Source organism: Lithobates pipiens, unplaced genomic scaffold (assembly GCF_037356315.1).
Source record: "Lithobates pipiens isolate NorthernLeopardFrog02 unplaced genomic scaffold, aLitPip1_a1.2 Scaffold_23, whole genome shotgun sequence".
NCBI lineage: Eukaryota > Metazoa > Chordata > Amphibia > Anura > Ranidae > Lithobates > Lithobates pipiens.
Genome location: NW_027507785.1, coordinates 336,450,270 through 336,477,781, shown reverse-complemented (window position 1 = coordinate 336,477,781; position 27,512 = coordinate 336,450,270). Strand labels below are relative to the sequence as shown.

The 27,512-nt window shown below is 54.0% G+C and overlaps 1 protein-coding gene across 1 annotated transcript in view; it reads right to left on the bottom strand.

The window, feature by feature from the left end:
• The window catches only part of LOC143927155 (uncharacterized), an 81,776-nt gene that overhangs the window by 28,884 nt on the left and 25,380 nt on the right, over positions 1 to 27,512 (bottom strand). The window contains exons 4-11 of the mRNA XM_077451105.1: positions 21,586 to 21,683; positions 20,249 to 20,389; positions 20,020 to 20,174; positions 16,571 to 16,691; positions 16,097 to 16,213; positions 14,244 to 14,341; positions 4,405 to 4,578; positions 2,125 to 2,308 (exon numbers count right to left, since the gene is read on the bottom strand). Of these exons, the coding sequence (XP_077307231.1) occupies positions 2,125 to 2,308; positions 4,405 to 4,578; positions 14,244 to 14,341; positions 16,097 to 16,213; positions 16,571 to 16,691; positions 20,020 to 20,174; positions 20,249 to 20,389; positions 21,586 to 21,683 (1,088 nt within the window). The remainder of the gene's footprint in view (positions 1 to 2,124; positions 2,309 to 4,404; positions 4,579 to 14,243; positions 14,342 to 16,096; positions 16,214 to 16,570; positions 16,692 to 20,019; positions 20,175 to 20,248; positions 20,390 to 21,585; positions 21,684 to 27,512) is intronic.

The window sequence follows — 27,512 nt, the reverse complement described above, 5'->3', positions numbered from 1 at the left end:
ATCCGATGCTCCTCCTATCCGATGCTCCTCCTATCCGATGTTCCTCCTATCCGATGTTCCTCCTATCCGATGTTCCTATCCGATGCTCCTCCTATCCAATGTTCCTATCCGATGTTCCTCCTATCCGATGCTCCTCCTATCCGATGCTCCTCCTATCCAATGTTCCTATCCGATGTTCCTCCTATCCGATGCTCCTCCTATCCGATGCTCCTCCTATCCGATGCTCCTCCTATCCGATGTTCCTATCCGATGCTCCTCCTATCCGATGTTCCTCCTATCCGATGTTCCTATCCGATGCTCCTCCTATCCGATGCTCCTATCCGATGTTCCTCCTATCCTAAGCTCCTCCTATCCGATGCTCCTCCTATCCGATGCTCCTCCTATCCGATGTTCCTCCTATCCGATGTTCCTCCTATCCGATGTTCCTCCTATCCGATGCTCCTCCTATCCGATGCTCTTCCTATCCGATGCTCCTCCTATCCGATGTTCCTATCCAATGCTCCTCCTATCCGATACTCCTCCTATCCAATGTTCCCATCCGATGTTCCTCCTATCCGATGCTCCTCCTATCCAATGCTCCTCCTATCCAATACTCCTCCTATCCAATACTCCTCCTATCCGATGTTCCTCCTATCCGATGTTCCTCCTATCCGATGCTCTTCCTATCTGATGCTCCTCCTATCCGATGCTCCTCCTATCCGATGCTCCTATCTGATGCTCCACCTATCCGATGTTCCTCCTATCCGATGTTCCTCTCCTCCTATCCGATGTTCCTCCTATCCGATGTTCCTATCCGATGTTCCTATCCGATGTTCCTATCCGATGCTCCTCCTATCCGATGTTCCTATCCGATCCTCCTATTCAATGCTCCTATCCGATGTTCCTCCTATCCGATGCTCCTCCTATCCGATGCTCCTCTCCTCCTATCCGATGCTCCTCTCCTCCTATCCGATGCTCCTCCTATTCAATGCTCCTATCCGATGCTCCTCCTATTCAATGCTCCTATCTGATGTTCCTCTCCTCCTATCCGATGCTCCTATCCGATGCTCCTATCTGATGCTCCTATCCGATCCTCCTATCTGATGCTCCACCTATCCGATGTTCCTCCTATCCGATGCTCCTATCTGATGCTCCACCTATCCGATGCTCCTCTCCTCCTATCCGATGTTCCTATCCGATCCTCCTATCCGATGCTCCTCCTATCCGATGCTCCTCCTATTCGATGCTCCTCTCCTCCTATCCGATGCTCCTCCTATTCAATGCTCCTATCCGATGTTCCTCCTATCCGATGCTCCTCCTATCCGATGCTCCTCCTATCCGATGCTCCTCCTATCCGATGCTCCTCCTATCCGATGCTCCTCTCCTCCTATCCGATGCTCCTCCTATTCAATGCTCCTATCCGATGGTCCTCCTATCCGATGCTTTTCCTATCCGATGGTCCTCCTATCCGATGCTCCTCTTATCTGATGCTCCTCTCTGATGCTCCTCTCTGATGCTCCTCTCTGATGCTCCCATCTGATGCTCCTCTGATGCTCCTCTCTGATGCTCCCATCTGATGCTCCTCTGATGCTCCTCTCTGATGCTCCTCTGATGCTCCTCTCTGATGCTCCTCTCTGATGCTCCTCTCTGATGCTCCTCTCTGATGCTCCTCTGATGCTCCTCTCTGATGCTCCTCTCTGATGCTCCTCTCTGATGCTCCCATCTGATGCTCCTCTCTGATGCTCCCATCTGATGCTCCTCTCTGATGCTCCTCTCTGATGCTCCCATCTGATGCTCCTCTCTGATGCTCCTCTCTGATGCTCCTCTCTGATGCTCCCATCTGATGCTCCTCTCTGATGCTCCTATATGAGGCTCCAGATGTTAATACATAAGAATGAGTTCTTTGATGTTTGTAAAATGTATGTTATACGGATAGGTAGGAGGGGCTAAAACTCGGAGATATCTAAGTGATAATATAATATAATATTACATGAGGTGAAATGAAACCATTTGGAGATTTTTGTGCAGAGCCTTAAAAGTTTCCATTTCTTTCAATAATTTGATGTGGAATCTTTCTGCACCTCGGGATTCTCACCTCTTCTCTAAGCAGCCAATGGGAATATAGATATAAATCCCGTCACTCACCGACATTCCGGAGGTGACGAGATATCGGGAGACGCAGCACAGCGGGAACGGTCGAGGAGCCGAATTCTTCATCTTCTCATTGAAGGTTCTCTGGAGCCAATCAGAGAGTTGCAGGTCCGGTGTCATCTCCTGTCCAAAGCTGCCGGCCAATGGAGGAATGACCTCTCTCACCCGGACCAATGACCTGCTCAGATAAATAATGGGAGGAGTCAAACACAAATTCTGGAGACTCAGCTGTCCCGAGGAATAGGGTCACCCCTTCCTTATATTCTTCACACCCCAAAGAGACTGGAAACACCAAAACCAGGAAGATCTCCTCACTGAAAACCCCTAAATGTAGAAAGTCAGAACTTTTCTATTAGTGAAATATTAATTTTAGGTAGAGTGGCTCTTTAAATGAGTTCTAAACCCTTTGCCCCAAGCTGGGCAAGTTGTCTTTAACCACCTCAATACCAGGCACTTTCACCCCCTTCCTGTACACACCAATTTTCAGCTTTCAGCGCTCTCACAGTTTGAATGACAATTACTCAGTCATGCAACACTGTACCCATATGAAAGTTGCGTCCTTTTTTCTACACAAATAGACCTTTCTTTTGGTGGTATTTAGTCACTAGTGGGGGGTTTTATTTTTGTGCTATAAATTAAAAAAAACGTAAATTTTGTGAAAAAAAATGCTTTTCTTTGTTTCTGTCATGAAATTTTGCTAATTAGTAATTTTTCTTCATAAATTTTCACCAAAATTTATACTGCTACATATCTTTGGTAAAATCAGCCAAATGAGTGGATATTATTTGGCGTGTGTGAAAGTTATAGAGTTTACAAAAATTGATGAGATCTGATCAGGCCTTCAGTACATCAGGTGAGTCTCATTTCTGGAGACGCCAACAAGTCAGGAAAGTACAAATCCCCCCCAAATGACCCCTTTTTACAAAGTAGACATTCCAAGGTATTAAGTAGCATAGTGAGTTTTTTTAAGTTGTCATTTTTTCCCACAATTCTTTACACAATTGTCACCTCATCAGGTTATTTCTCAGGCACAGCATATGTATACAACAAATTACACCCCAAAATACATTCTGCTCCTCCTCCTGAGTATGGCGATACCACATGTGTGAGACTTTTACACAGCCTGGCCACATACAGAGGACCAACATTGAGGGAGCGCCTTCAGGCGTTCTAGGAGCATAAATGACATTTCTCATATTTCATTGCTACCTATTACACTTTTGAAGGCTCTGGAGCAGCAGGACAATGGAATTGCCCACAAAATTACCCCATTTTGGAAAGCAAACACCCCAACATATAATCTGTGAGGCATGGGCTGCAAATAGGTATTCGGGTACTCTGATGGACTGTGAGTGACATGTACTACGATGGGTGGTGACAGGTCCTCTTTATTGAGGGGGGGGGGCAATCAGTGTGATTGGTGTGTACTGTAAGCGGTAACAAGATGTTACCGCAATCTCCTCCTCACACACGCTCTCGTTACCGCGGTTTGTTTACATTTTAGTGATCGGCTGTGAAAGGATCACAGCCGATGAAGTGGGTAAACAGCCAGCCAATCGGTGACAAGCAGTGATCCTCGGGAACACGCCGCCACCGACATGCACGAGCAGCACGCTTGCGCACATGCGCCGTGCACAGTGGGGGTGTGACCATCTGTGATTATGTGGTAAACAGCCATACCCAATGGCTGTTCACCCCCTTCGGTGGCGAGCGGTGTCTCCGTGACATGCCGCCACCGAAGAAACGGATGCGCATGCACGATCGCGCACATTCCCTGTTTAAATAGGAGGACATCATATGACGCCCTCCCACCACAATAGGTCCGTCATTGGACAGCCGGTGGTCGGAAAGTAGTTAAAGAGGCACTTGTGTTGGGCGGACACAGCGCTCCACCAGCGAGTCGCACCCAGTGCAGACCACACCCCCTTACTACACCACTATATACCATATTCACCATATCCTCATCAACATCAGTCTCCAAAGGAGCTTGGATTACTGAACACAGAGGAAAGTCAATCGCCCTTACACACACACACACACACACACACACACACACACACACACACACACACACCATACACACACACACACACACACACACACACACACACAAAGGGGGTTATGATGCCCCATTTGGTGGGTTGCCCCTTGGGAGGAAATGAAGAACCCCAGTGCTGAGAGGACCACATTCCACCCTCTGCCCCGGGGTTCTGCATCTAGATAAACATTCAGCTTCATCAAGTCTACAGATAATTATTTCCCACTATTATTTACCGGCTAAGCATGGCCTTGTACAGGCGGACTTCCCCCGGGGAGGGCTGCGCCGTGTCTGAGTAATAGACCTTCTGTGAATATTGGGGGCGCTCCTCATGGGCGGTGCCGTCCTCTGCACGGTGCTCGATTTTTCCTTTCCGGATCCGGGTGAGTAATGTGGCGCACGGAACAATTCTGGGAAAGGGAAAGAGAGAAGAACTTAATGCAGGCCATAAAGTCACGTCATCCCCAAGTGAGGAGAACTACCCCGGAACCGATCCCCGGCACAGACGGGTTCTGAATCCAAGTGAGGAGAACTACCCCGGAACCGATCCCCGGCACAGGCGGGTTCTGAATCCAAGTGAGGAGAACTACCCCGGAACCGATCCCCGGCACAGGCGGGTTCTGAATCTAAGTGAGGAGAACGATCCCGGAACCGATACCCGACACAGGCGGGTTCTGAATCCAAGTGAGGAGAACGATCCCGGAACCGATCCCCGACACAGGCGGGTTCTGAATCCAAGTGAGGAGAACGATCCTGGAACCGATCCCCGGCACAGACGGGTTCTGAATCCAAGTGAGGAGAACGATCCCGGAACCGACCCCGACACAGACGGGTTCTGAATCTAAGTGAGGAGAACGATCCCGGAACCGATCCCCGGCACAGACGGGTTCTGAATCCAAGTGAGGAGAACGATCCCGGAACCGACCCCGACACAGACGGGTTCTGAATCCAAGTGAGAATGATCCCGGAACCGATCCCCGGCACAGGCGGGTTCTGAATCCAAGTGAGGAGAACGATCCCGGAACCGATCCCCGGCACAGGCGGGTTCTGAATCTAAGTGAGGAGAACGATCCCGGAACCGATCCCCGACACAGGCGGGTTCTGAATCCAAGTGAGGAGAACGATCCCGGAACCGATCCCCGACACAGGCGGGTTCTGAATCCAAGTGAGGAGAACGATCCTGGAACCGATCCCCGGCACAGACGGGTTCTGAATCCAAGTGAGGAGAACGATCCCGGAACCGACCCCGACACAGACGGGTTCTGAATCCAAGTGAGGAGAATGATCCCGGAACCGATCCCCGGCACAGGCGGGTTCTGAATCCAAGTGAGGAGAACGATCCCGGAACCGATCCCCGGCACAGACGGGTTCTGAATCCAAGTGAGGAGAAGGATCCCGGAACCGATCCCCGGCACAGGCGGGTTCTGAATCCAAGTGAGGAGAACGATCCCGGAACCGATCCCCGGCACAGGCGGGTTCTGAATCCAAGTGAGGAGAACGATCCCGGAACCGATCCCCGACACAGGCGGGTTCTGAATCCAAGTGAGGAGAACGATCCCGGAACCGATCCCCGGCACAGGCGGGTTCTGAATCCAAGTGAGGAGAACGATCCCGGAACCGATCCCCGGCACAGGCGGGTTCTGAATCCAAGTGAGGAGAACGATCCCGGAACCGATCCCCGGCACAGGTGGGTTCTGAATCCAAGTGAGGAGAACGATCCCGGAACCGATCCCCGACACAGACGGGTTCTGAATCCAAGTGAGGAGAACGATCCCGGAACCGATCCCCGGCACAGACGGGTTCTGAATCCAAGTGAGGAGAACGATCCCGGAACCGATCCCCGGCACAGGCGGGTTCTGAATCCAAGTGAGGAGAACGATCCCGGAACCGATCCCCGACACAGACGGGTTCTGAATCCAAGTGAGGAGAACGATCCCGGAACCGATCCCTGGCACAGACAGGTTCTGAATCCAAGTGAGGAGAACGATCCCGGAACCGTTCCCCGGCACAGACGGGTTCTGAATCCAAGTGAGGAGAACGATCCCGGAACCGATCCCCGGCACAGGCGTGTTCTGAATCCAAGTGAGGAGAACGGTCCTGGAACCGATCCCCGACACAGACGGGTTCTGAATCCAAGTGAGGAGAATGACCCCGGAACTGACCCCCGACACAGACGGGTTCTGAATCCAAGTGAGGAGAACGATCCCGGAACCGATCCCCGACACAGGCGGGTTCTGAATCCAAGTGAGGAGAACGATCCCGGAACCGATCCCCGGCACAGGCGGGTTCTGAATCCAAGTGAGGAGAACGATCCCGGAACCGATCCCCGGCACAGGCGGGTTCTGAATCCAAGTGAGGAGAACGATCCCGGAACCGATCCCCGGCACAGGTGGGTTCTGAATCCAAGTGAGGAGAACGATCCTGGAACCGATCCCCGGCACAGACGGGTTCTGAATCCAAGTGAGGAGAACGATCCCGGAACCGATCCCCGACACAGACGGGTTCTGAATCCAAGTGAGGAGAAGGATCCCGGAACCGATCCCCGGCACAGACGGGTTCTGAATCCAAGTGAGGAGAACGATCCCAGAACCGATCCCCGACACAGGCGGGTTCTGAATCCAAGTGAGGAGAACGATCCCGGAACCGATCCCCGGCACAGGCGGGTTCTGAATCCAAGTGAGGAGAACGATCCCGGAACCGATCCCCGGCACAGGTGGGTTCTGAATCCAAGTGAGGAGAACGATCCTGGAACCGATCCCCGGCACAGACGGGTTCTGAATCCAAGTGAGGAGAACGATCCCGGAACCGATCCCCGACACAGACGGGTTCTGAATCCAAGTGAGGAGAAGGATCCCGGAACCGATCCCCGGCACAGAAGGGTTCTGAATCCAAGTGAGGAGAACGATCCCGGAACCGATCCCCGACACAGGCGGGTTCTGAATCCAAGTGAGGAGAAGGATCCCGGAACCGATCCCCGGCACAGACGGGTTCTGAATCCAAGTGAGGAGAACGATCCCGGAACCGATCCCCGGCACAGGCGGGTTCTGAATCCAAGTGAGGAGAACGATCCCGGAACCGATCCCCGACACAGACGGGTTCTGAATCCAAGTGAGGAGAACGATCCCGGAACCGATCCCCGGCACAGACGGGTTCTGAATCCAAGTGAGGAGAACGATCCCGGAACCGATCCCCGGCACAGGCGGGTTCTGAATCCAAGTGAGGAGAACGATCCCGGAACCGATCCCCGACACAGACGGGTTCTGAATCCAAGTGAGGAGAACGATCCCGGAACCGATCCCTGGCACAGACAGGTTCTGAATCCAAGTGAGGAGAACGATCCCGGAACCGTTCCCCGGCACAGACGGGTTCTGAATCCAAGTGAGGAGAACGATCCCGGAACCGATCCCCGGCACAGGCGGGTTCTGAATCCAAGTGAGGAGAACGGTCCTGGAACCGATCCCCGACACAGACGGGTTCTGAATCCAAGTGAGGAGAACGACCCCGGAACTGACCCCCGACACAGACGGGTTCTGAATCCAAGTGAGGAGAACGATCCCGGAACCGATCCCCGACACAGGCGGGTTCTGAATCCAAGTGAGGAGAACGATCCCGGAACCGATCCCCGGCACAGGCGGGTTCTGAATCCAAGTGAGGAGAACGATCCCGGAACCGATCCCCGGCACAGGCGGGTTCTGAATCCAAGTGAGGAGAACGATCCCGGAACCGATCCCCGGCACAGGTGGGTTCTGAATCCAAGTGAGGAGAACGATCCTGGAACCGATCCCCGGCACAGACGGGTTCTGAATCCAAGTGAGGAGAACGATCCCGGAACCGATCCCCGACACAGACGGGTTCTGAATCCAAGTGAGAAGGATCCCGGAACCGATCCCCGGCACAGACGGGTTCTGAATCCAAGTGAGGAGAACGATCCCAGAACCGATCCCCGACACAGGCGGGTTCTGAATCCAAGTGAGGAGAACGATCCCGGAACCGATCCCCGGCACAGGCGGGTTCTGAATCCAAGTGAGGAGAACGATCCTGGAACCGATCCCCGGCACAGACGGGTTCTGAATCCAAGTGAGGAGAACGATCCCGGAACCGATCCCCGACACAGACGGGTTCTGAATCCAAGTGAGGAGAAGGATCCCGGAACCGATCCCCGGCACAGAAGGGTTCTGAATCCAAGTGAGGAGAACGATCCCGGAACCGATCCCCGACACAGGCGGGTTCTGAATCCAAGTGAGGAGAAGGATCCCGGAACCGATCCCCGGCACAGACGGGTTCTGAATCCAAGTGAGGAGAACGATCCCGGAACCGATCCCCGGCACAGGCGGGTTCTGAATTCAAGTGAGGAGAACGATCCCGGAACCGATCCCCGGCACAGAAGGGTTCTGAATCCAAGTGAGGAGAACGATCCCGGAACCGATCCCCGACACAGGCGGGTTCTGAATCCAAGTGAGGAGAAGGATCCCGGAACCGATCCCCGGCACAGACGGGTTCTGAATCCAAGTGAGGAGAACGATCCCGGAACCGATCCCCGGCACAGAAGGGTTCTGAATCCAAGTGAGGAGAACGATCCCGGAACCGATCCCCGACACAGGCGGGTTCTGAATCCAAGTGAGGAGAAGGATCCCGGAACCGATCCCCGGCACAGACGGGTTCTGAATCCAAGTGAGGAGAACGATCCCGGAACCGATCCCCGGCACAGGCGGGTTCTGAATTCAAGTGAGGAGAACGATCCCGGAACCGATCCCCGGCACAGGCGGGTTCTGAATCCAAGTGAGGAGAACGATCCCGGAACCGATCCCCGGCACAGGCGGGTTCTGAATCCAAGTGAGGAGAACGATCCCGGAACCGATCCCCGACACAGGCGGGTTCTGAATCCAAGTGAGGAGAACGATCCCGGAACCGATCCCCGGCACAGGCGGGTTCTGAATCCAAGTGAGGAGAACGATCCCGGAACCGATCCCCGGCACAGGCGGGTTCTGAATCCAAGTGAGGAGAACGATCCCGGAACCGATCCCCGACACAGGCGGGTTCTGAATCCAAGTGAGGAGAACGATCCCGGAACCGATCCCCGGCACAGGCGGGTTCTGAATCCAAGTGAGGAGAACGATCCCGGAACCGATCCCCGACACAGGCGGGTTCTGAATCCAAGTGAGGAGAACGATCCCGGAACCGATCCCCGACACAGGCGGGTTCTGAATCCAAGTGAGGAGAACGATCCCGGAACCGATCCCCGGCACAGGCGGGTTCTGAATCCAAGTGAGGAGAACGATCCCGGAACCGATCCCCGGCACAGGCGGGTTCTGAATCCAAGTGAGGAGAACGATCCCGGAACCGATCCCCGGCACAGGTGGGTTCTGAATCCAAGTGAGGAGAACGATCCCGGAACCGATCCCCGACACAGACGGGTTCTGAATCCAAGTGAGGAGAACGATCCCGGAACCGATCCCCGGCACAGACGGGTTCTGAATCCAAGTGAGGAGAACGATCCCGGAACCGATCCCCGGCACAGGCGGGTTCTGAATCCAAGTGAGGAGAACGATCCCGGAACCGATCCCCGACACAGACGGGTTCTGAATCCAAGTGAGGAGAACGATCCCGGAACCGATCCCTGGCACAGACAGGTTCTGAATCCAAGTGAGGAGAACGATCCCGGAACCGTTCCCCGGCACAGACGGGTTCTGAATCCAAGTGAGGAGAACGATCCCGGAACCGATCCCCGGCACAGGCGGGTTCTGAATCCAAGTGAGGAGAACGGTCCTGGAACCGATCCCCGACACAGACGGGTTCTGAATCCAAGTGAGGAGAATGACCCCGGAACTGACCCCCGACACAGACGGGTTCTGAATCCAAGTGAGGAGAACGATCCCGGAACCGATCCCCGACACAGGCGGGTTCTGAATCCAAGTGAGGAGAACGATCCCGGAACCGATCCCCGGCACAGGCGGGTTCTGAATCCAAGTGAGGAGAACGATCCCGGAACCGATCCCCGGCACAGGCGGGTTCTGAATCCAAGTGAGGAGAACGATCCCGGAACCGATCCCCGGCACAGGTGGGTTCTGAATCCAAGTGAGGAGAACGATCCTGGAACCGATCCCCGGCACAGACGGGTTCTGAATCCAAGTGAGGAGAACGATCCCGGAACCGATCCCCGACACAGACGGGTTCTGAATCCAAGTGAGGAGAAGGATCCCGGAACCGATCCCCGGCACAGACGGGTTCTGAATCCAAGTGAGGAGAACGATCCCAGAACCGATCCCCGACACAGGCGGGTTCTGAATCCAAGTGAGGAGAACGATCCCGGAACCGATCCCCGGCACAGGCGGGTTCTGAATCCAAGTGAGGAGAACGATCCCGGAACCGATCCCCGGCACAGGTGGGTTCTGAATCCAAGTGAGGAGAACGATCCTGGAACCGATCCCCGGCACAGACGGGTTCTGAATCCAAGTGAGGAGAACGATCCCGGAACCGATCCCCGACACAGACGGGTTCTGAATCCAAGTGAGGAGAAGGATCCCGGAACCGATCCCCGGCACAGAAGGGTTCTGAATCCAAGTGAGGAGAACGATCCCGGAACCGATCCCCGACACAGGCGGGTTCTGAATCCAAGTGAGGAGAAGGATCCCGGAACCGATCCCCGGCACAGACGGGTTCTGAATCCAAGTGAGGAGAACGATCCCGGAACCGATCCCCGGCACAGGCGGGTTCTGAATCCAAGTGAGGAGAACGATCCCGGAACCGATCCCCGACACAGACGGGTTCTGAATCCAAGTGAGGAGAACGATCCCGGAACCGATCCCCGGCACAGACGGGTTCTGAATCCAAGTGAGGAGAACGATCCCGGAACCGATCCCCGGCACAGGCGGGTTCTGAATCCAAGTGAGGAGAACGATCCCGGAACCGATCCCCGACACAGGCGGGTTCTGAATCCAAGTGAGGAGAACGATCCCGGAACCGATCCCTGGCACAGACAGGTTCTGAATCCAAGTGAGGAGAACGATCCCGGAACCGATCCCTGGCACAGACAGGTTCTGAATCCAAGTGAGGAGAACGATCCCGGAACCGATCCCTGGCACAGACAGGTTCTGAATCCAAGTGAGGAGAACGATCCCGGAACCGTTCCCCGGCACAGACGGGTTCTGAATCCAAGTGAGGAGAACGATCCCGGAACCGATCCCCGGCACAGGCGGGTTCTGAATCCAAGTGAGGAGAACGGTCCTGGAACCGATCCCCGACACAGACGGGTTCTGAATCCAAGTGAGGAGAACGACCCCGGAACTGACCCCCGACACAGACGGGTTCTGAATCCAAGTGAGGAGAACGATCCCGGAACCGATCCCCGACACAGGCGGGTTCTGAATCCAAGTGAGGAGAACGATCCCGGAACCGATCCCCGGCACAGGCGGGTTCTGAATCCAAGTGAGGAGAACGATCCCGGAACCGATCCCCGGCACAGGCGGGTTCTGAATCCAAGTGAGGAGAACGATCCCGGAACCGATCCCCGGCACAGGTGGGTTCTGAATCCAAGTGAGGAGAACGATCCTGGAACCGATCCCCGGCACAGACGGGTTCTGAATCCAAGTGAGGAGAACGATCCCGGAACCGATCCCCGACACAGACGGGTTCTGAATCCAAGTGAGAAGGATCCCGGAACCGATCCCCGGCACAGACGGGTTCTGAATCCAAGTGAGGAGAACGATCCCAGAACCGATCCCCGACACAGGCGGGTTCTGAATCCAAGTGAGGAGAACGATCCCGGAACCGATCCCCGGCACAGGCGGGTTCTGAATCCAAGTGAGGAGAACGATCCTGGAACCGATCCCCGGCACAGACGGGTTCTGAATCCAAGTGAGGAGAACGATCCCGGAACCGATCCCCGACACAGACGGGTTCTGAATCCAAGTGAGGAGAAGGATCCCGGAACCGATCCCCGGCACAGAAGGGTTCTGAATCCAAGTGAGGAGAACGATCCCGGAACCGATCCCCGACACAGGCGGGTTCTGAATCCAAGTGAGGAGAAGGATCCCGGAACCGATCCCCGGCACAGAAGGGTTCTGAATCCAAGTGAGGAGAACGATCCCGGAACCGATCCCCGACACAGGCGGGTTCTGAATCCAAGTGAGGAGAAGGATCCCGGAACCGATCCCCGGCACAGACGGGTTCTGAATCCAAGTGAGGAGAACGATCCCGGAACCGATCCCCGGCACAGGCGGGTTCTGAATTCAAGTGAGGAGAACGATCCCGGAACCGATCCCCGGCACAGGCGGGTTCTGAATCCAAGTGAGGAGAACGATCCCGGAACCGATCCCCGGCACAGGCGGGTTCTGAATCCAAGTGAGGAGAACGATCCCGGAACCGATCCCCGACACAGGCGGGTTCTGAATCCAAGTGAGGAGAACGATCCCGGAACCGATCCCCGGCACAGGCGGGTTCTGAATCCAAGTGAGGAGAACGATCCCGGAACCGATCCCCGGCACAGGCGGGTTCTGAATCCAAGTGAGGAGAACGATCCCGGAACCGATCCCCGACACAGGCGGGTTCTGAATCCAAGTGAGGAGAACGATCCCGGAACCGATCCCCGGCACAGGCGGGTTCTGAATCCAAGTGAGGAGAACGATCCCGGAACCGATCCCCGACACAGGCGGGTTCTGAATCCAAGTGAGGAGAACGATCCCGGAACCGATCCCTGACACAGGCGGGTTCTGAATCCAAGTGAGGAGAACGATCCCGGAACCGATCCCTGACACAGGCGGGTTCTGAATCCAAGTCATGGTCAAGCTGAGAAGATATTCCAAATAATCGCTAGGAAAATCTTCCGGTGAAGGTGTTACTATGTAAAGATTTATGTTTTCTGAAGGTCCTACATGACGGATTAGAACGATCGCATTTGTTAAAACGGAACTCCAGACAGTCTTATACAAAAAAAGGCCATTTTAGTTTTAGTTGTATTTTAGTGGACTAAAATCAAACATTCTCTAGAAGTACCAGACTCATTCTATACTCCCAGAGTAATCATTTATTATTTAGGTTTTTAAGGTTTGAACCGGAACTACAGACAAAGATTTATATAGAAGAAAACGAGTTTTATAAACAAAACACAAATATCGCTTTTCAACAAACAGAAGTGCAGCTTTAAAATATATTAAAAAAAACAAAAACTTTCACCTCCATTGTCTGTAATGTCATCGCACAACATCACCGACCTTACATACGCCCCCTACTGATTCTTATGTGGTAGTGCAGGCTTCATTTTGGCATCAAATTTCAATTTAGTTTTAGTCATATTTTAGTCGACCAAAATAGTGTTAATTTAGTTGATGAAAATATTTGTTTACAAAATTATCACTGACTGCTACTCCACCACTACTACAACATTACTACACTGCTACTCCACCACTACTACAACATTACTACACTGCTACTCCACCACTACTACAACATTACTACACTGCTACTCCACCACTACTACAACATTACTACACTGCTACTCCACCATTACTCTGCCACTACTCCGCTGTTACTCTGCTGCTACTCCACCATTACTCTGCTGCTACTCCACCATTACTCCGCCGCTACTACACAGTTACTCAGCTGCTACTACACCATTACTACACCATTACTACACCCCTACTCCACCGTTACTCTGCTGCTACTACACCACTACTCCACCATTACTACACCCCTACTCCACCGTTACTCTGCTGCTACTACACTACTACCCCACTGTTACTACACCGATACTCCAATAGCTTCCGGGTCCCCCCATGCCAAGCGCCTGTCCTGCTGCATTCTGAACACAGGAGATCAGTCCCTTGATACGGCGCCATTCAGAGAATGTTTGGCAAATGAATACAAAATGTTCTCTGATTGGAAAAGGTGGCAAGTGTGACATCAGGCCCCACCTTCCCATCTCGTCCAATCAGAGAATCCTCTGATTCTATTTCTTTTTATTATTTCAAGTCTCCCAAGTAAACTAAAGTCCTTCTGATTCATGACAGCATTGGGTGCGTATATATCAGGCGCTGGGTGCGTCATCCATGTACTCAATATAAATTGTGTGTATGCTCACCGCCCCGAGGATGCCAGCGACTCCACCGAGAAGGAACGATCGGTGGGGGGAGGGGAGTGATATATCCGGATCTGGTGACCTCCTTCATTTAAAGAAACCTGAAAAATATACAAAATAGTCAGAGAGCTCATAGAGCGGGCACTGCCATATAACATTCACCGTGCCTGTACAAAGGGGGCACCGACCCCGCCCCTTCCCCCCAACCCGCCCTATGCCCGCCTCTCCCATCCCAACCAGTCCTAATCCTGCCCCGCCCCTCCCATCCCAACCAGTCCTATTCCTGCCCCGTCCCTCCCATCCCAACCCATCGTAAGCCTGCCCCGCCCCTCCCATCCCAACCCACATTATTTCTGCCACGCCCCTCCCATCCCAGCCCGTCCTAAGCCTGCCCCTCCCCTCCAAACCCGTCCTATGCCTGCCCCTCCCCTCCCAACCCGTCCTATGCCCACCCCTCCCCTCCCAACCCATCCTATGCCCGTCCCTCTCCTCCCAACCCATCCGATGTCTGTCCCTCTCCTCCCAGCCCGTCCTATGCCCGTCCCTCTCCTGCCAACCCATCCTATGCCCGTCCCTCTCCTCCCAACCCATCCGATGTCTGTCCCTCTCCTCCCAACCCGTCCTATGCCCGTCCCTCTCCCCCCAACCCGTCCTTTGCCCGTCCCTCTCCTCCCAGCCCGTCCTATGCCCGTCCCTCTCCTGCCAACCCATCCTATGCCCATCCCTCTCCTCCCAACCCGTCCCTCTCCTCCCAACCCCTCCTACGCACGTCCCTCCCCTCCCAACCCGTCCTATGCCAGTCCCCTCTCCTCCCAACCTGTCCTATGCCCGTTCCTCTCCTCCCAACCCGTCCTATGCCCATCCCTCTCCTCCCAACCCGTCCTATGCCCATTCCCTCTCCTCCCAACCCGTCCTATGCCCATCCCCTCTCCTCCCAACCCGTCCTATGCCCATCCCTCTCCTGCCAACCCATCCTATGCCCATCCCTCTCCTCCCAACCCATCCCTCTCCTCCCAACCCCTCCTACGCCCGTCCCTCCCCTCCCAACCCGTCCTATGCCAGTCCCGTCTCCTCCCAACCTGTCCTATGCCCGTTCCTCTCCTCCCAACCCGTCCTATGCCCATCCCTCTCCTCCCAACCCATCCTATGCCCATCCCCTCTCCTCCCAACCCGTCCTATGCCCGTCCCTCTCCTCCCAACCCGTCCTATGCCCATCCCTCTCCTCCCAACCCGTCCTATGCCCATCCCCTCTCCTCCCAATCCGTCCTATGCCCATCCCCTCTCCTCCCAACCCGTCCTATGCCCATCCCCTCTCCTCCCAATCCGTCCTATGCCCATCCCCTCTCCTCCCAACCCGTCCTATGCCCGTCCCTCTCCCCTCAACCCGTCCTATGCCCATCCCCGCTCCTCCCAACCCATCCTATGCCCGTCCCTCCCCTCCCAACCCGTCCTATGCCCGTCCCTCTCCCCCCAACCCGTCCTATGCCCATCCCCTCTCCTCCCAACCCGTCCTATGCCCATCCCCTCTCCTCCCAACCCATCCTATGCCCGTCCCTCCCCTCCCAACCCGTCCTATGCCCGTCCCTCTCCCCCCAACCCGTCCTATGCCCGTCCCCTCTCCTCCTAACCCGTCCTATGCCTGTTGCTCTCTGCCCAACCCGTCCTATTCCTGTCCCTCCCCTCCCAACCCGTCCAATCAGTAATCCGGTGGACACAGCCGGTGACATCATGCCGATGCATGGCACGTTATGAGAGGAAGTCATATGACGTCACTTAGAAGAACTCCGCCCAGCCTATAGCAGATTAAAGGAGTTATATATAGAATAAGACTGAGTCCACCAATAAGGAGACCTCACCTGGACTCCGCTCGAGTCTGAGGAGGGCGCTCTCTGCTTTCCACATTCCACAAAGAGATTCAGAGCCGCCCAGCCAATCAGAGCCAGCTCCCTGCTGAACCGGTCCAAGGTATAAACCTGCCGACCAAACAAGACCGAGAATTACCGCCAGGAAAATATCAGCTCCGGCAATCGCGGGGTGTCATGGGAAATGCTCCAGGGAAGTTGTCTCTGTACACAGGTACAAGTGATCCCCAACTGGCCATCCTTGTTACATTGTATGGGGGGGGCAGGCATGGGGGGGGCAGGCATGGGGGGGTTGGGGGGGCAGTTCCAGGCTGAGGTGATCAGGATTAAACATTTCCTAAATGAAAAGGAGGTTTGACATCTTTACAAGGACTCGGCTATGGAGGAGGAACTTGCACCCGTTTCTAGGAAATACTGACAGAACATAAACCTTATAATATACATGGAGAGCTGGATCTGTGTACTCACCTTCAGTAGCAGGGTGGAGGTAGGTGGAACGTTGGGTGAGTTGATCTGTAGAGAATAATTGTAGTGTGGATGGAAAATATCGCTGTTCAGATCTATCCCAGTACTAATGTCTGGTCCAATCCTGGAAGACAACATGGCAGCCAATCAGAGTTCATCCTTCTGAAATCAAACAATACAAGGGGGCCGTCTCCGGTTTGGGAGAGACCCAGTGACTTCATAGCATTCCAGGGGAGGACTCAGAAGAAGACCACGTATGGGTTGGTTTCTTAGTAAGGGCCTGGAAGGGCTGAAGGACCAAGAGAATCCGGTCTGGTGGATATCCCCAAGCTGGCCGAGAGATCCGGATTTCACACGAGAGTTTTCAAGCTTAAGTTTCCCTACATGTTCTACAACAATGTCTGTGGCAGAGACTTTGCTCCTGAGGAAGCACCTTGTTGGCTGCGAGACCTTGTGAGACGGACCGTCCAACCCGAGTGATCATCCAGCTGTGATTGGCTGTTCTCTGGATGTAAAGTGACCAACTTCTTCAATATTGACTATGACACTAAGGCCGCGTACACACGGGCGGACTGTCTGTCCAACTTTGTCCGCTGAACAGTGTTTCAGCGGACAGTCCGCTCGTGTGTGGGCTTCAGCGGACAGTTTCAGCGGACAGTCTGATGAACAAAGTTTTTCGGAATTTCCGTAAGACTGTCCGCTAAAACTTGGTTTGAGCGGACAGTCCGCCCGTGTGTAGGCTTGTTCGTCAAACTAAGTTCCGCGCATGCTCAGAAAGGATTTACACGGCGGAAGGTTGCATTGCAGTGTATTGGACGTCGTATTTCTAGTCCCGTCGTACGTGCCGTTCACGTCATCGCGCACGCTTTCAGCGGACTGTTCGTTCATCGTGTGTGGTCAAGTCCGTTCATGCAAATTTTGAGCGGACTGTTTGTCTGATCGTTTGATGAACAAAGTTGGGCGGACAGTCCGCCCGTGTGTACGCGGCCTAAGAGAACCTGAACTTCCTTTCCAACCCTCTGATCCCAATTTAAGAGACTGTTAAGTGGATCTGTTGTCAGTCTCTCAAGTTACTGGGCCACAGGGCAGGACTGGGACAAAAATGTGGCCCTGGACTTCATCATGACTGGCCCACTTTACCTTTGAGAGTCCCCACCAGCACCCCTTTCATAACAGAGTCCCAACCAGCTGCCCCCTTCACAACAGAGTCCCAACCAGCTGCCCCCTTCACAACAGAGTCCCAACCAGCTGCCCCCTTCACAACAGAGTCCCAACCAGCTGCCCCCTTCACATCAGAGTCCCCACCAGCTGCCCCCTTCACATCAGAGTCCCCACCAGCTGCCCCCTTCACATCAGAGTCCCCACCAGCTGCCCCCTTCACAACAGAGTCCCCACCAGCTGCCCCCTTCACATCAGAGTCCCCACCAGAAGCCCCCTTCACATCAGAGTCCCCACCAGCAGCCCCCTTCACATCAGAGTCCCCTTCAGGAGTCCCCACCAGAAACCCCCTTCACATCCGAGTCCCCACCAGTAGCCCCCTTCACATCAGAGAGTCCCCACCAGAAGCCCCCTTCACATCAGAGTCCCCACCAGAAGCCCCCTTCACATCAGAGTCCCCACCAGCAGCCCCCTTCACATCAGAGAGTCCCCACCAGAAGCCCCCTTCACATCAGAGTCCCCACCAGAAGCCCCCTTCACATCAGAGTCCCCACCAGAAGCCCCCACCAGCAGCCCCCTTCACATCAGAGAGTCCCCACCAGCTGCCCCCTTCACATCAGAGTCCCCACCAGAAGCCCCCTTCACATCAGAGTCCCCATCAGGAGCCCCCACCAGCAGCCCCCTTCACATCAGAGAGTCCCCACCAGAAGCCCCATTCACATCAGAGTCCCCACCAGCAGCCCCCTGCACATCAGAGAGTCCCCACCAGAAGCCCCCTTCACATCAGAGAGTCCCCACCAGAAGCCTCCTTCACATCAGAGTACCCATCATGAGCCCTCCCCAGCAGCCCCTTCACATCAGAGTCCCAACCAGCAGCCCCCTTCACATCAGAGTCCCCACCAGAAGCCCCCTTCACATCAAAGTCCCCACCAGAAGCCCCCTTCACATCAGAGTCCCCACCAGCAGCCCCCTTTACATCAGAGTCCCCACCAGCAGCCCCCTTTACATCAGAGTCCCCACCAGCAGCCCCCTTTACACCAGAGTCCCCATCAGAAGCCCCCTTCACATCAGAGTCCCCATCAGGAGTCCCCACCAGCAGCCCCCTTCACATCAGTGAGTCCCCACCAGCAGCCACCTTCACATCAGAGAGTCCCCACCAGCAGCCCCCTTCACATCAGAGTGTCCTCCCCCTCCCACATGTACTCACAGTTTTGAAGGCAGCTTTTTGTTCCTCTCTCCAGTCATGTGATAACAAGTGACAGGGGAGAGAGGAAGGAAAGTCTGCCAGCTGTCTATCTCCCCCTGCAGGCTGGAGGGAGCATAACGCCTGATGCTCTCTCCAGCAAGTGATGGAGCTGCTCCTCTGACAGGAGTGAAATCGCGATCACTCGCTGTCAGAGAGGAATGGCTCCAGCAGTGCACCAGACCGGCCCACTGAGCCATCGGCCCACCGGGAATCTCCCGGTAGTCCCGATGGCCAGTCCATGCCTGCTGAGCCATCTACCATGGGACACCCCTAGACATGAAGTGAGGAAGAAGAAGGTAACGGTAAGCCCAATCTAACCAGCAGCTCCTACTAATACTAAAGAATGATCTGATTCAGAACAAGTAGCGCTGTGAGCGGGATGAGGGAAGGAGCCAGTACACCTGTGCAAGTCTGGAGGGGGTGGAGTTTGGAGTAACAAGTGGCGCTGTGAGTGGGATGAGGGGAGGAGTCAGTACACCTGTGCAAGTCTGGAGGGAGGGGCAGAGTTTGGAGTAACAAGTGGCGCTGTGAGCGGGATGAGGGGAGGAGTCAGTACATCTGTACAAGTCTGGAGGGAGGGGCAGAGTTTGGAGTAACAAGTGGCGCTGTGAGCGGGATGAGGGGAGGAGTTAGTACATCTGTGCAAGTCTGGAGGGGGTGGAGTTTGGAGGAACAAGTGGCGATGTGAGCGGGATGAGGGGTGGAGTCAGTACACCGGTGCAAGTCAGGAGGGGGCGGAGTTTGGAGTAACAAGTAGCGCTGTGAGCGTGATGAGGGGAGGAGCCTGTACACCTGTGCAAGTCTGGAGGAAAGGATGGAAGTCGGATTTAAAGCTTCTGCTTCTGACACCATGGGGGAGATTTTATTTCTCACTTCCTGATCCTGTGACACCTGTACAGGAAATGGGCAGAGCGGGTGTCACTGGGACACAAATGCACAAACAGCAATAAATATTTTTGAAAATTGTAACTCTGCTTTACTGTATTAAAAATATTCCTTTGCCGTGTTCCAGACCGAGATCCTTCCTCCCACATGCGTGTAAACTTACTGATCGTAGTTCTTGTCAAATATTCTCCCGGTGACACGAGTGAGTGTGGCGGAGTCTGGCAGGAAACGGGCGCCATCGATGAACACGGCAATGCCATCTGTAGAGGAGAACGGATCCAGCATGGGTTTCCTCCGGGAATGGGAGATGTAAGCCCCCTAAAGGGAGGAAACTTCTTGGATTATTCTGCTCTGAGGACAAAGCCGGGGGAGGGGAGTGTGAGGACACTTACCTCTGGAACCATGGTACTGTCCTCATTTAGGACCGGGGGTTCTGGGGGGAAAGGAAAATCCGGACGGGTCTTGCTAAACACACAAAGCTGCACCCTGGCGCTACCATATCGCTCGAATATCTCCTCGTACTCTTCAGGTTGCTGCACCACAGAGAACGCGTTAGAGACACAAATATTTTCATGTCATTAAATGTCATTATATGTTCATTATACAACCGAATATAACCGAATATAACGGAATATAACCGGCCTCATGATTGGTCATTTCTACAATATTCTCTGCATTTCTGGTACCCAGAATAACAAACGCATCCAATCCTAGTGCCCAGCATGGAGGAGCCAAACTATACTGACACCTTATCATTGGTGTCAGTGGGGGGAATAGTGCCCCATCATTGGTGTCAGTGGGAGGAATAGTGCCCCATCATTGGTGTCAGTGGGAGGAATGGTGCCCCATCATTGGTGTCAGTGGGAGGAATGGTGCCCCATCATTGGTGTCAGTGGGAGGAATAGTGCCCCATCATTGGTGTCAGTGGGGGGAATAGTGCCCCATCATTGTTGTCAGTGGGGGAATAGTGCCCCATCATTGGTGTCAGTGGGAGGAATAGTGCCCCATCATTGGTGTCAGTGGGATGAATAGTGCCCCATCATTGGTGTCAGTGGGGGGAATAGTGCCCCATCATTGGTGTCAGTGGGAGGAATAGTGCCCCATCATTGGTGTCAGTGGGAGGAATAGTGCCCCATCATTGGTGTCAGTGGGAGGAATAGTGTCCCATCATTGGTGTCAGTGGGGAGGAATAGTGCCCCATCATTGGTGTCAGTGGGAGGAATAGTGCCCCATCATTGGTGTCAGCGGGAGGAATAGTGCCCCATCATTGGTATCAGTGGGAGGAATAGTGCCCCATCATTGGTGTCAGTGGGAGGAATAGTGCCCCATCATTGGTGTCAGTGGGAGGAATAGTGCCCCATCATTGGTATCAGTGGGAGGAATAGTGCCCCATCATTGGTGTCAGTGGGAGGAATAGTGCCCCATCATTGGTGTCAGTGGGAGGTATAGTGCCCCATTATTGGTGTCAGTGGGGGGGAGTAGTGCCCCATCATTGGTGTCAGTGGGAGGAATAGTGCCCCATCATTGGTGTCAGTGGGAGGTATAGTGCCCCATTATTGGTGTCAGTGGGGGGGAGTAGTGCCCCATCATTGGTGTCAGTGGGAGGAATAAGTACTCCAAGGGCTGGAGTGGGTTGCCTCCGGCCCTCAGTCGGCACTCTGGAGAGCACTCGGCGGGGGAGGTAGGATGTTCCGCTACTAGGGGGGTTCGGGTTCCACATTCTACTCACCGTGGCAGACAGGTTAATGACGGGGGGCGCAGGACTGTGGTACAAGGGAAGATCGTGAATTCCTGTATTCCACACAAGATGGCCGCCATCAGCGGAATCTGGAGAAGACACAAAGAGACAAGTGAATGCCGCAATCATCACATGACACGGAACGCCACATTTCTCGCTGATCGATGTGGAAATATTCGCTCCCCTGTAGCAGATTCTCACCACCTTCTTTTCTAAAGGAGTTGCTGTTTGTTTCTCTCCAGCAATGTTCATTTTGGCATCAAATTTGGATTTAGTTTTAATCATGATCTTTTGGCTAAAATGCCATTTTAGTTTTAGTCGTATTTTAATTTATCGGAATTGTTTTAATTTCAGTCAAATTTCGTCTACTAAAATTTAATGGGTGTAGCTACATTGTAACAAATTATTTAAGCATTTCTCTACAATTCTGAAACTCGTCATATACTCCGAGAGAATAGAAAGATCTAATATCATGTTATCATTTATTGTATTATTGTATGAGGGTGAAGAAACGATATGCTCTGGACGGTGGTCTGAGGAGGTCTGTAATGCACAGTGCTAAGCACACTATGGTCACTATCTTGCTGGGAGGGGAAACACTCATCAGCTTTACAGGTGGATCTCAGGAAACCAAAACTTCATGTTGGTAAATGTCCCTCACATTTTCGTTTCGTTTTTGTTCACTGCCGGAAATGTGTATTGATTTTTGTCAATTGTTACATAGTTAGTCAGGTTGAAAAAAGACACAAGTCCATCCAGTTCAACCACAAAAATAATAATAATATCATACAATCCCATATACACAATTCTATACCCAGAGGAAGGTGAAAAACCCCAGCAGAGAATGATCCAATTTCCTAAAGCAGAGGAAAAAATTCCTTCCTGATCCCCCGAGAGACAATCGGATTTTCCCCGGATCACCTTTACCTATAAATGTCACCCCGTTATATTCTGTACACTTAGGAAATAATCCCGACCTTTCTTATAGCAATCCACTGATTGGGTCAGATCCACCTCTGCAGGGAGTCCATTCCACATTTTCACAGCTCTTACTGTGAAGAAACCTTTCCGTATTTGGAGATGAAATCTCTTCTCCTCTAGACGTAAAGAGTCCCCCTTGTCCTCTTTGTTGACTGTAAAGTGAAAAACTCAACACCAAGTTCCCTATATGGACCCCTTATATATTATACATGGTGATCATATCCCCCCTTATATATTATACATGGTGATCATATCCCCCCTTATATATTATACATGGTGATCATATCCCCCCTTAATCTCCTCTTATCAAGAGAATAAATTCAGTTCCTCTAATCTTTCCTCATAGCTGAGCTCCTCCATGCCTCTTATCAGTTTGGTTGCCCTTCTCTGCACTTTCTCCAGTTCCCCGATATCCTTTTTGAGAACTGGAGCCCAAAACTGAACGGCATATTCCAGATGAGGTCTTACTAATGATTTGTACAGATGATATCTCTCTCTCTGGAGTCCATATCTCTCTATATACAGGAAAGAGACCACAGCTTAGCATTGCATGTTATTATTGAGCTTATAGTTACATAGTTAGTAAGGTTGAATAAAGACACCAGTCTATCCAGTTCAACCTGAGTGAGTGTCTACAATGGTCCCCATCCCTGTACATTGCTCACTCACATCGCTCCCTACCCTCAGGGAGTCCACAATCCAAGGTCCCCATTCATATATTAGGGACAATTTTGGACAGAAGCCAATTAACCTCCCTGCATGTCTTTGGATTGTGGGAGGAAACCCACGCAGATACAGGGAGAACATGCAAACTCCAGGCAGGTAGTGTTGTGGTTGGGATTTGAACCAGGGACCCTTTTTACTGCTAGGTGAGAGTGCCGCCCACTACACCACTGTGCCGCCGGTAGAAAAGCTTATGATCTACTAAAACCCCCAGATCCTTCTCCACTACTATGGATTCCCCCAGATCCTTCTCCACTATGGATCCCCCAATTGTACTCCCCCTAGTATGTATGATGTATATTCTTAGCCCCCAAGTGCAGAACTTTACATTTATCAACATTAAACCTCATCTGCCACACAGTGGCGGCCCGCCCATAGGGGGCGCCCGGGCGCCGCCCCCCCTCTCCCTAGGTGTAAAAAAAAAAAAAAAGTAAAAAAAAAAAAATGGGTTGATGTCACAGTCGCCATGTGACATCAACCCATGTGACCAACCCATGTGACATCAACCCATGTGACACCGCCCCATTGTTCTTCTATAAAAGTGGCAGCGCAGCGCGTCCCTGGCATTCTGGCCAGGGAGATCGTCGAGGCAACATCTCCTGGAGAAGAAGGAGAAGAAGAAGAAGAAGAAGAAGAACGGGCGGCGGCGGCGGCAGCAGGAGACCGGGCCACCGCCTCTAAAAGAGCTATAAGAAGGCGCGGTGGCCCGGCAGAAGAACCGAAGAGGGGGACAAGACCCCCGAAGTCGGGAGAAGAGGCCGGCGGCGAGGAAGAAAGCCGGACTCCTCCGCTAGCAAAAGAGCTACAAGAAGATAGCGGAGGAGTCCGGCGAGAAGACCCCCGGAGCTGTGCAATAAAATATTTTTTCCCTGTGTTGTGTTTTTTTTTTGTACTTTTTTTCACAGGTGAATGGGTAGGGGTACATTGTACCCCATACTCATTCACATAGGGTGGGGGGCTGGTATCCGGGGCCCCCTTATTAAAGGGGGCTCCCGGATTCCGATAAGCCCCCCGCCCGCAGACCCCGACAACCAACGGCCAGGGTTGTCGGGAAGAGGCCCTTGTCCTCATCAACATGGGGACAAGGTGCTTTGGGGTGGGGGGGCCGCACGCCCCCCCTCCCCCAAGGCACCCCCCCATGTTGAGGGCACGCGGCCTGGTACGGCTCAGGAGGGGGGGGGCGCCCGCTCGTCCCCACCCCCTTTCCTGGCCGGCCGGGTAGCGTGCTCGGATAAGGGTCTGGTGTGGATCTGGGGGGGACCCCCACGCCGTTTTTTCGGCATAGGGGGTTCCCCTTGGAATCCATACCAGACCTGAGGGCCTGGTATGCTCTCGGAGGGGGAACCCACGTCAATTTTTTTTTCCGATTACATAAGGGGCGTGTTTTATGAGAAGTGGGAGGGGCCAAAATGGTGGGCGGGGTCAGGATGGGCGGGGTCTGGCGCCCCCCCATCCAAAAACTTCACCAGCCGCCACTGCTGCCACATAGTCGCCCAATTAGACAGAGCATTGAGGTTGGCTTGTAAATTGCAGACATCCTGTAAGGACGTTATTGCACTGCATAGCTCGGTGTCATCTGCAAAGACTGAAATCCCAGACCCCATATCATTTAAAAAGGTATTAAAAAGTAAGGGGCCCAGCACTGAACCTTGGGGTACACCACTGATAACCTCACATCATTCAGAGTAAGAATCATTAAACACGTCCACCGCTACCCCTCTATCCAAGTATACCACGTCCACAGCCACCCCTCTGTCCAAGTATACCATGTCCACCGCCCCCCTCTGTCCAAGTATACCACGTCCACTGCCACCCCTCTGTCCAAGTATACCACGTCCACAGCCACCCCTCTGTCCAAGTATACCACGTCCACCGCTACCCCTCTGTCCAAGTATACCACGTCCACCGCTACCCCTCTGTCCAAGTATACCACGTCCACCGCCCCCCTCTGTCCAAGTATACCACGTCCACCACCACCCCTCTGTCCAAGTATACCATGTCCACCGCCCCCCTCTGTCCAAGTATACCACGTCCACCGCCCCCTCTGTCCAAGTATACCACGTCCACTGCCACCCCTCTGTCCAAGTATACCACGTCCACCGCCCCCCTCTGTCCAAGTATACCACGTCCACCGCCACCCCTCTGTCCAAGTATACCACGTCCACCGCCCCCCTCTGTCCAAGTATACCACGTCCACCGCCACCCCTCTGTCCAAGTATACCACGTCCACCGCCACCCCTCTGTCCAAGTATACCACGTCCACCGCCACCCCTCTGTCCAAGTATACCACGTCCACCGCCACCCCTCTGTCCAAGTATACCACGTCCACCGCCACCCCTCTGTCCAAGTATACCATGTCCACAGCCACCCCTCTGTCCAAGTATACCACGTCCACAGTCACCCCTCTGTCCAAGTATACCACGTCCACTGCCACCCCTCTGTCCAAGTATACCACGTCTACCGCCCCCCTCTGTCCAAGTATACCACGTCCACCACCACCCCTCTGTCCAAGTATACCATGTCCACCGCCACCCCTCTGTCCAAGTATACCACGTCCACCGCTACCCCTCTGTCCAAGTATACCACGTCCACCGCTACCCCTCTGTCCAAGTATACCACGTCCACCGCTACCCCTCTGTCCAAGTATACCACGTCCACTGCCACCCCTCTGTCCAAGTATACCACGTCCACCGCCCCCTCTGTCCAAGTATACCACGGCCACCACCACCCCTCTGTCCAAGTATACCATGTCCACAGCCACCCCTCTGTCCAAGTATACCACATCCACAGCCACCCCTCTGTCCAAGTATACCACGTCCACTGCCACCCCTCTGTCCAAGTATACCATGTCCACCGCCCCCCTCTGTCCAAGTATACCACGTCCACCGCCACCCCTCTGTCCAAGTATACCACGTCCACCGCCACCCCTCTGTCCAAGTATACCACGTGCACCGCCACCCCTCTGTCCAAGAATAACATGTCCACAGCCACCCCTCTGTCCAAGTATACCACGTCCACCGCCCCCCTCTGTCCAAGTATACCACGTCCACCGCCACCCCTCTGTCCAAGTATACCACGTCCACCGCCCCCCTCTGTCCAAGTATACCATGTCCACCGCCACCCCTCTGTCCAAGTATACCACGTCCACCGCCACCCCTCTGTCCAAGTATACCACGTCCACCGCCACCCCTCTGTCCAAGTATACCACGTCCACCGCCACCCCTCTGTCCAAGTATACCATGTCCACCGCCCCCTTCTGTCCAAGTATACCATGTCCACCGCCACCCCTCTGTCCAAGTATACCACGTCCACCGCCACCCCTCTGTCCAAGTATACCACGTCCACCGCCACCCCTCTGTCCAAGTATACCACGTCCACCGCCACCCCTCTGTCCAAGTATACCACGTCCACAGTCACCCCTCTGTCCAAGTATACCACGTCCACTGCCACCCCTCTGTCCAAGTATACCACGTCCACCGCCCCCCTCTGTCCAAGTATACCACGTCCACCGCCACCCCTCTGTCCAAGTATACCATGTCCACCGCCACCCCTCTGTCCAAGTATACCACGTCCACCGCTACCCCTCTGTCCAAGTATACCACGTCCACCGCTACCCCTCTGTCCAAGTATACCACGTCCACCGCTACCCCTCTGTCCAAGTATACCACGTCCACTGCCACCCCTCTGTCCAAGTATACCACGTCCACCGCCCCCCTCTGTCCAAGTATACCACGGCCACCACCACCCCTCTGTCCAAGTATACTATGTCCACAGCCACCCCTCTGTCCAAGTATACCACATCCACAGCCACCCCTCTGTCCAAATATACCACGTCCACTGCCACCCCTCTGTCCAAGTATACCACGTCCACAGTCACCCCTCTGTCCAAGTATACCACGTCCACTGCCACCCCTCTGTCCAAGTATACCACGTCCACCGCCCCCCTCTGTCCAAGTATACCACGTCCACCGCCACCCCTCTGTCCAAATATACCATGTCCACCGCCACCCCTCTGTCCAAGTATACCACGTCCACCGCTACCCCTCTGTCCAAGTATACCACGTCCACCGCTACCCCTCTGTCCAAGTATACCACGTCCACCGCTACCCCTCTGTCCAAGTATACCACGTCCACTGCCACCCCTCTGTCCAAGTATACCACGTCCACCGCCCCCCTCTGTCCAAGTATACCACGGCCACCACCATCCCTCTGTC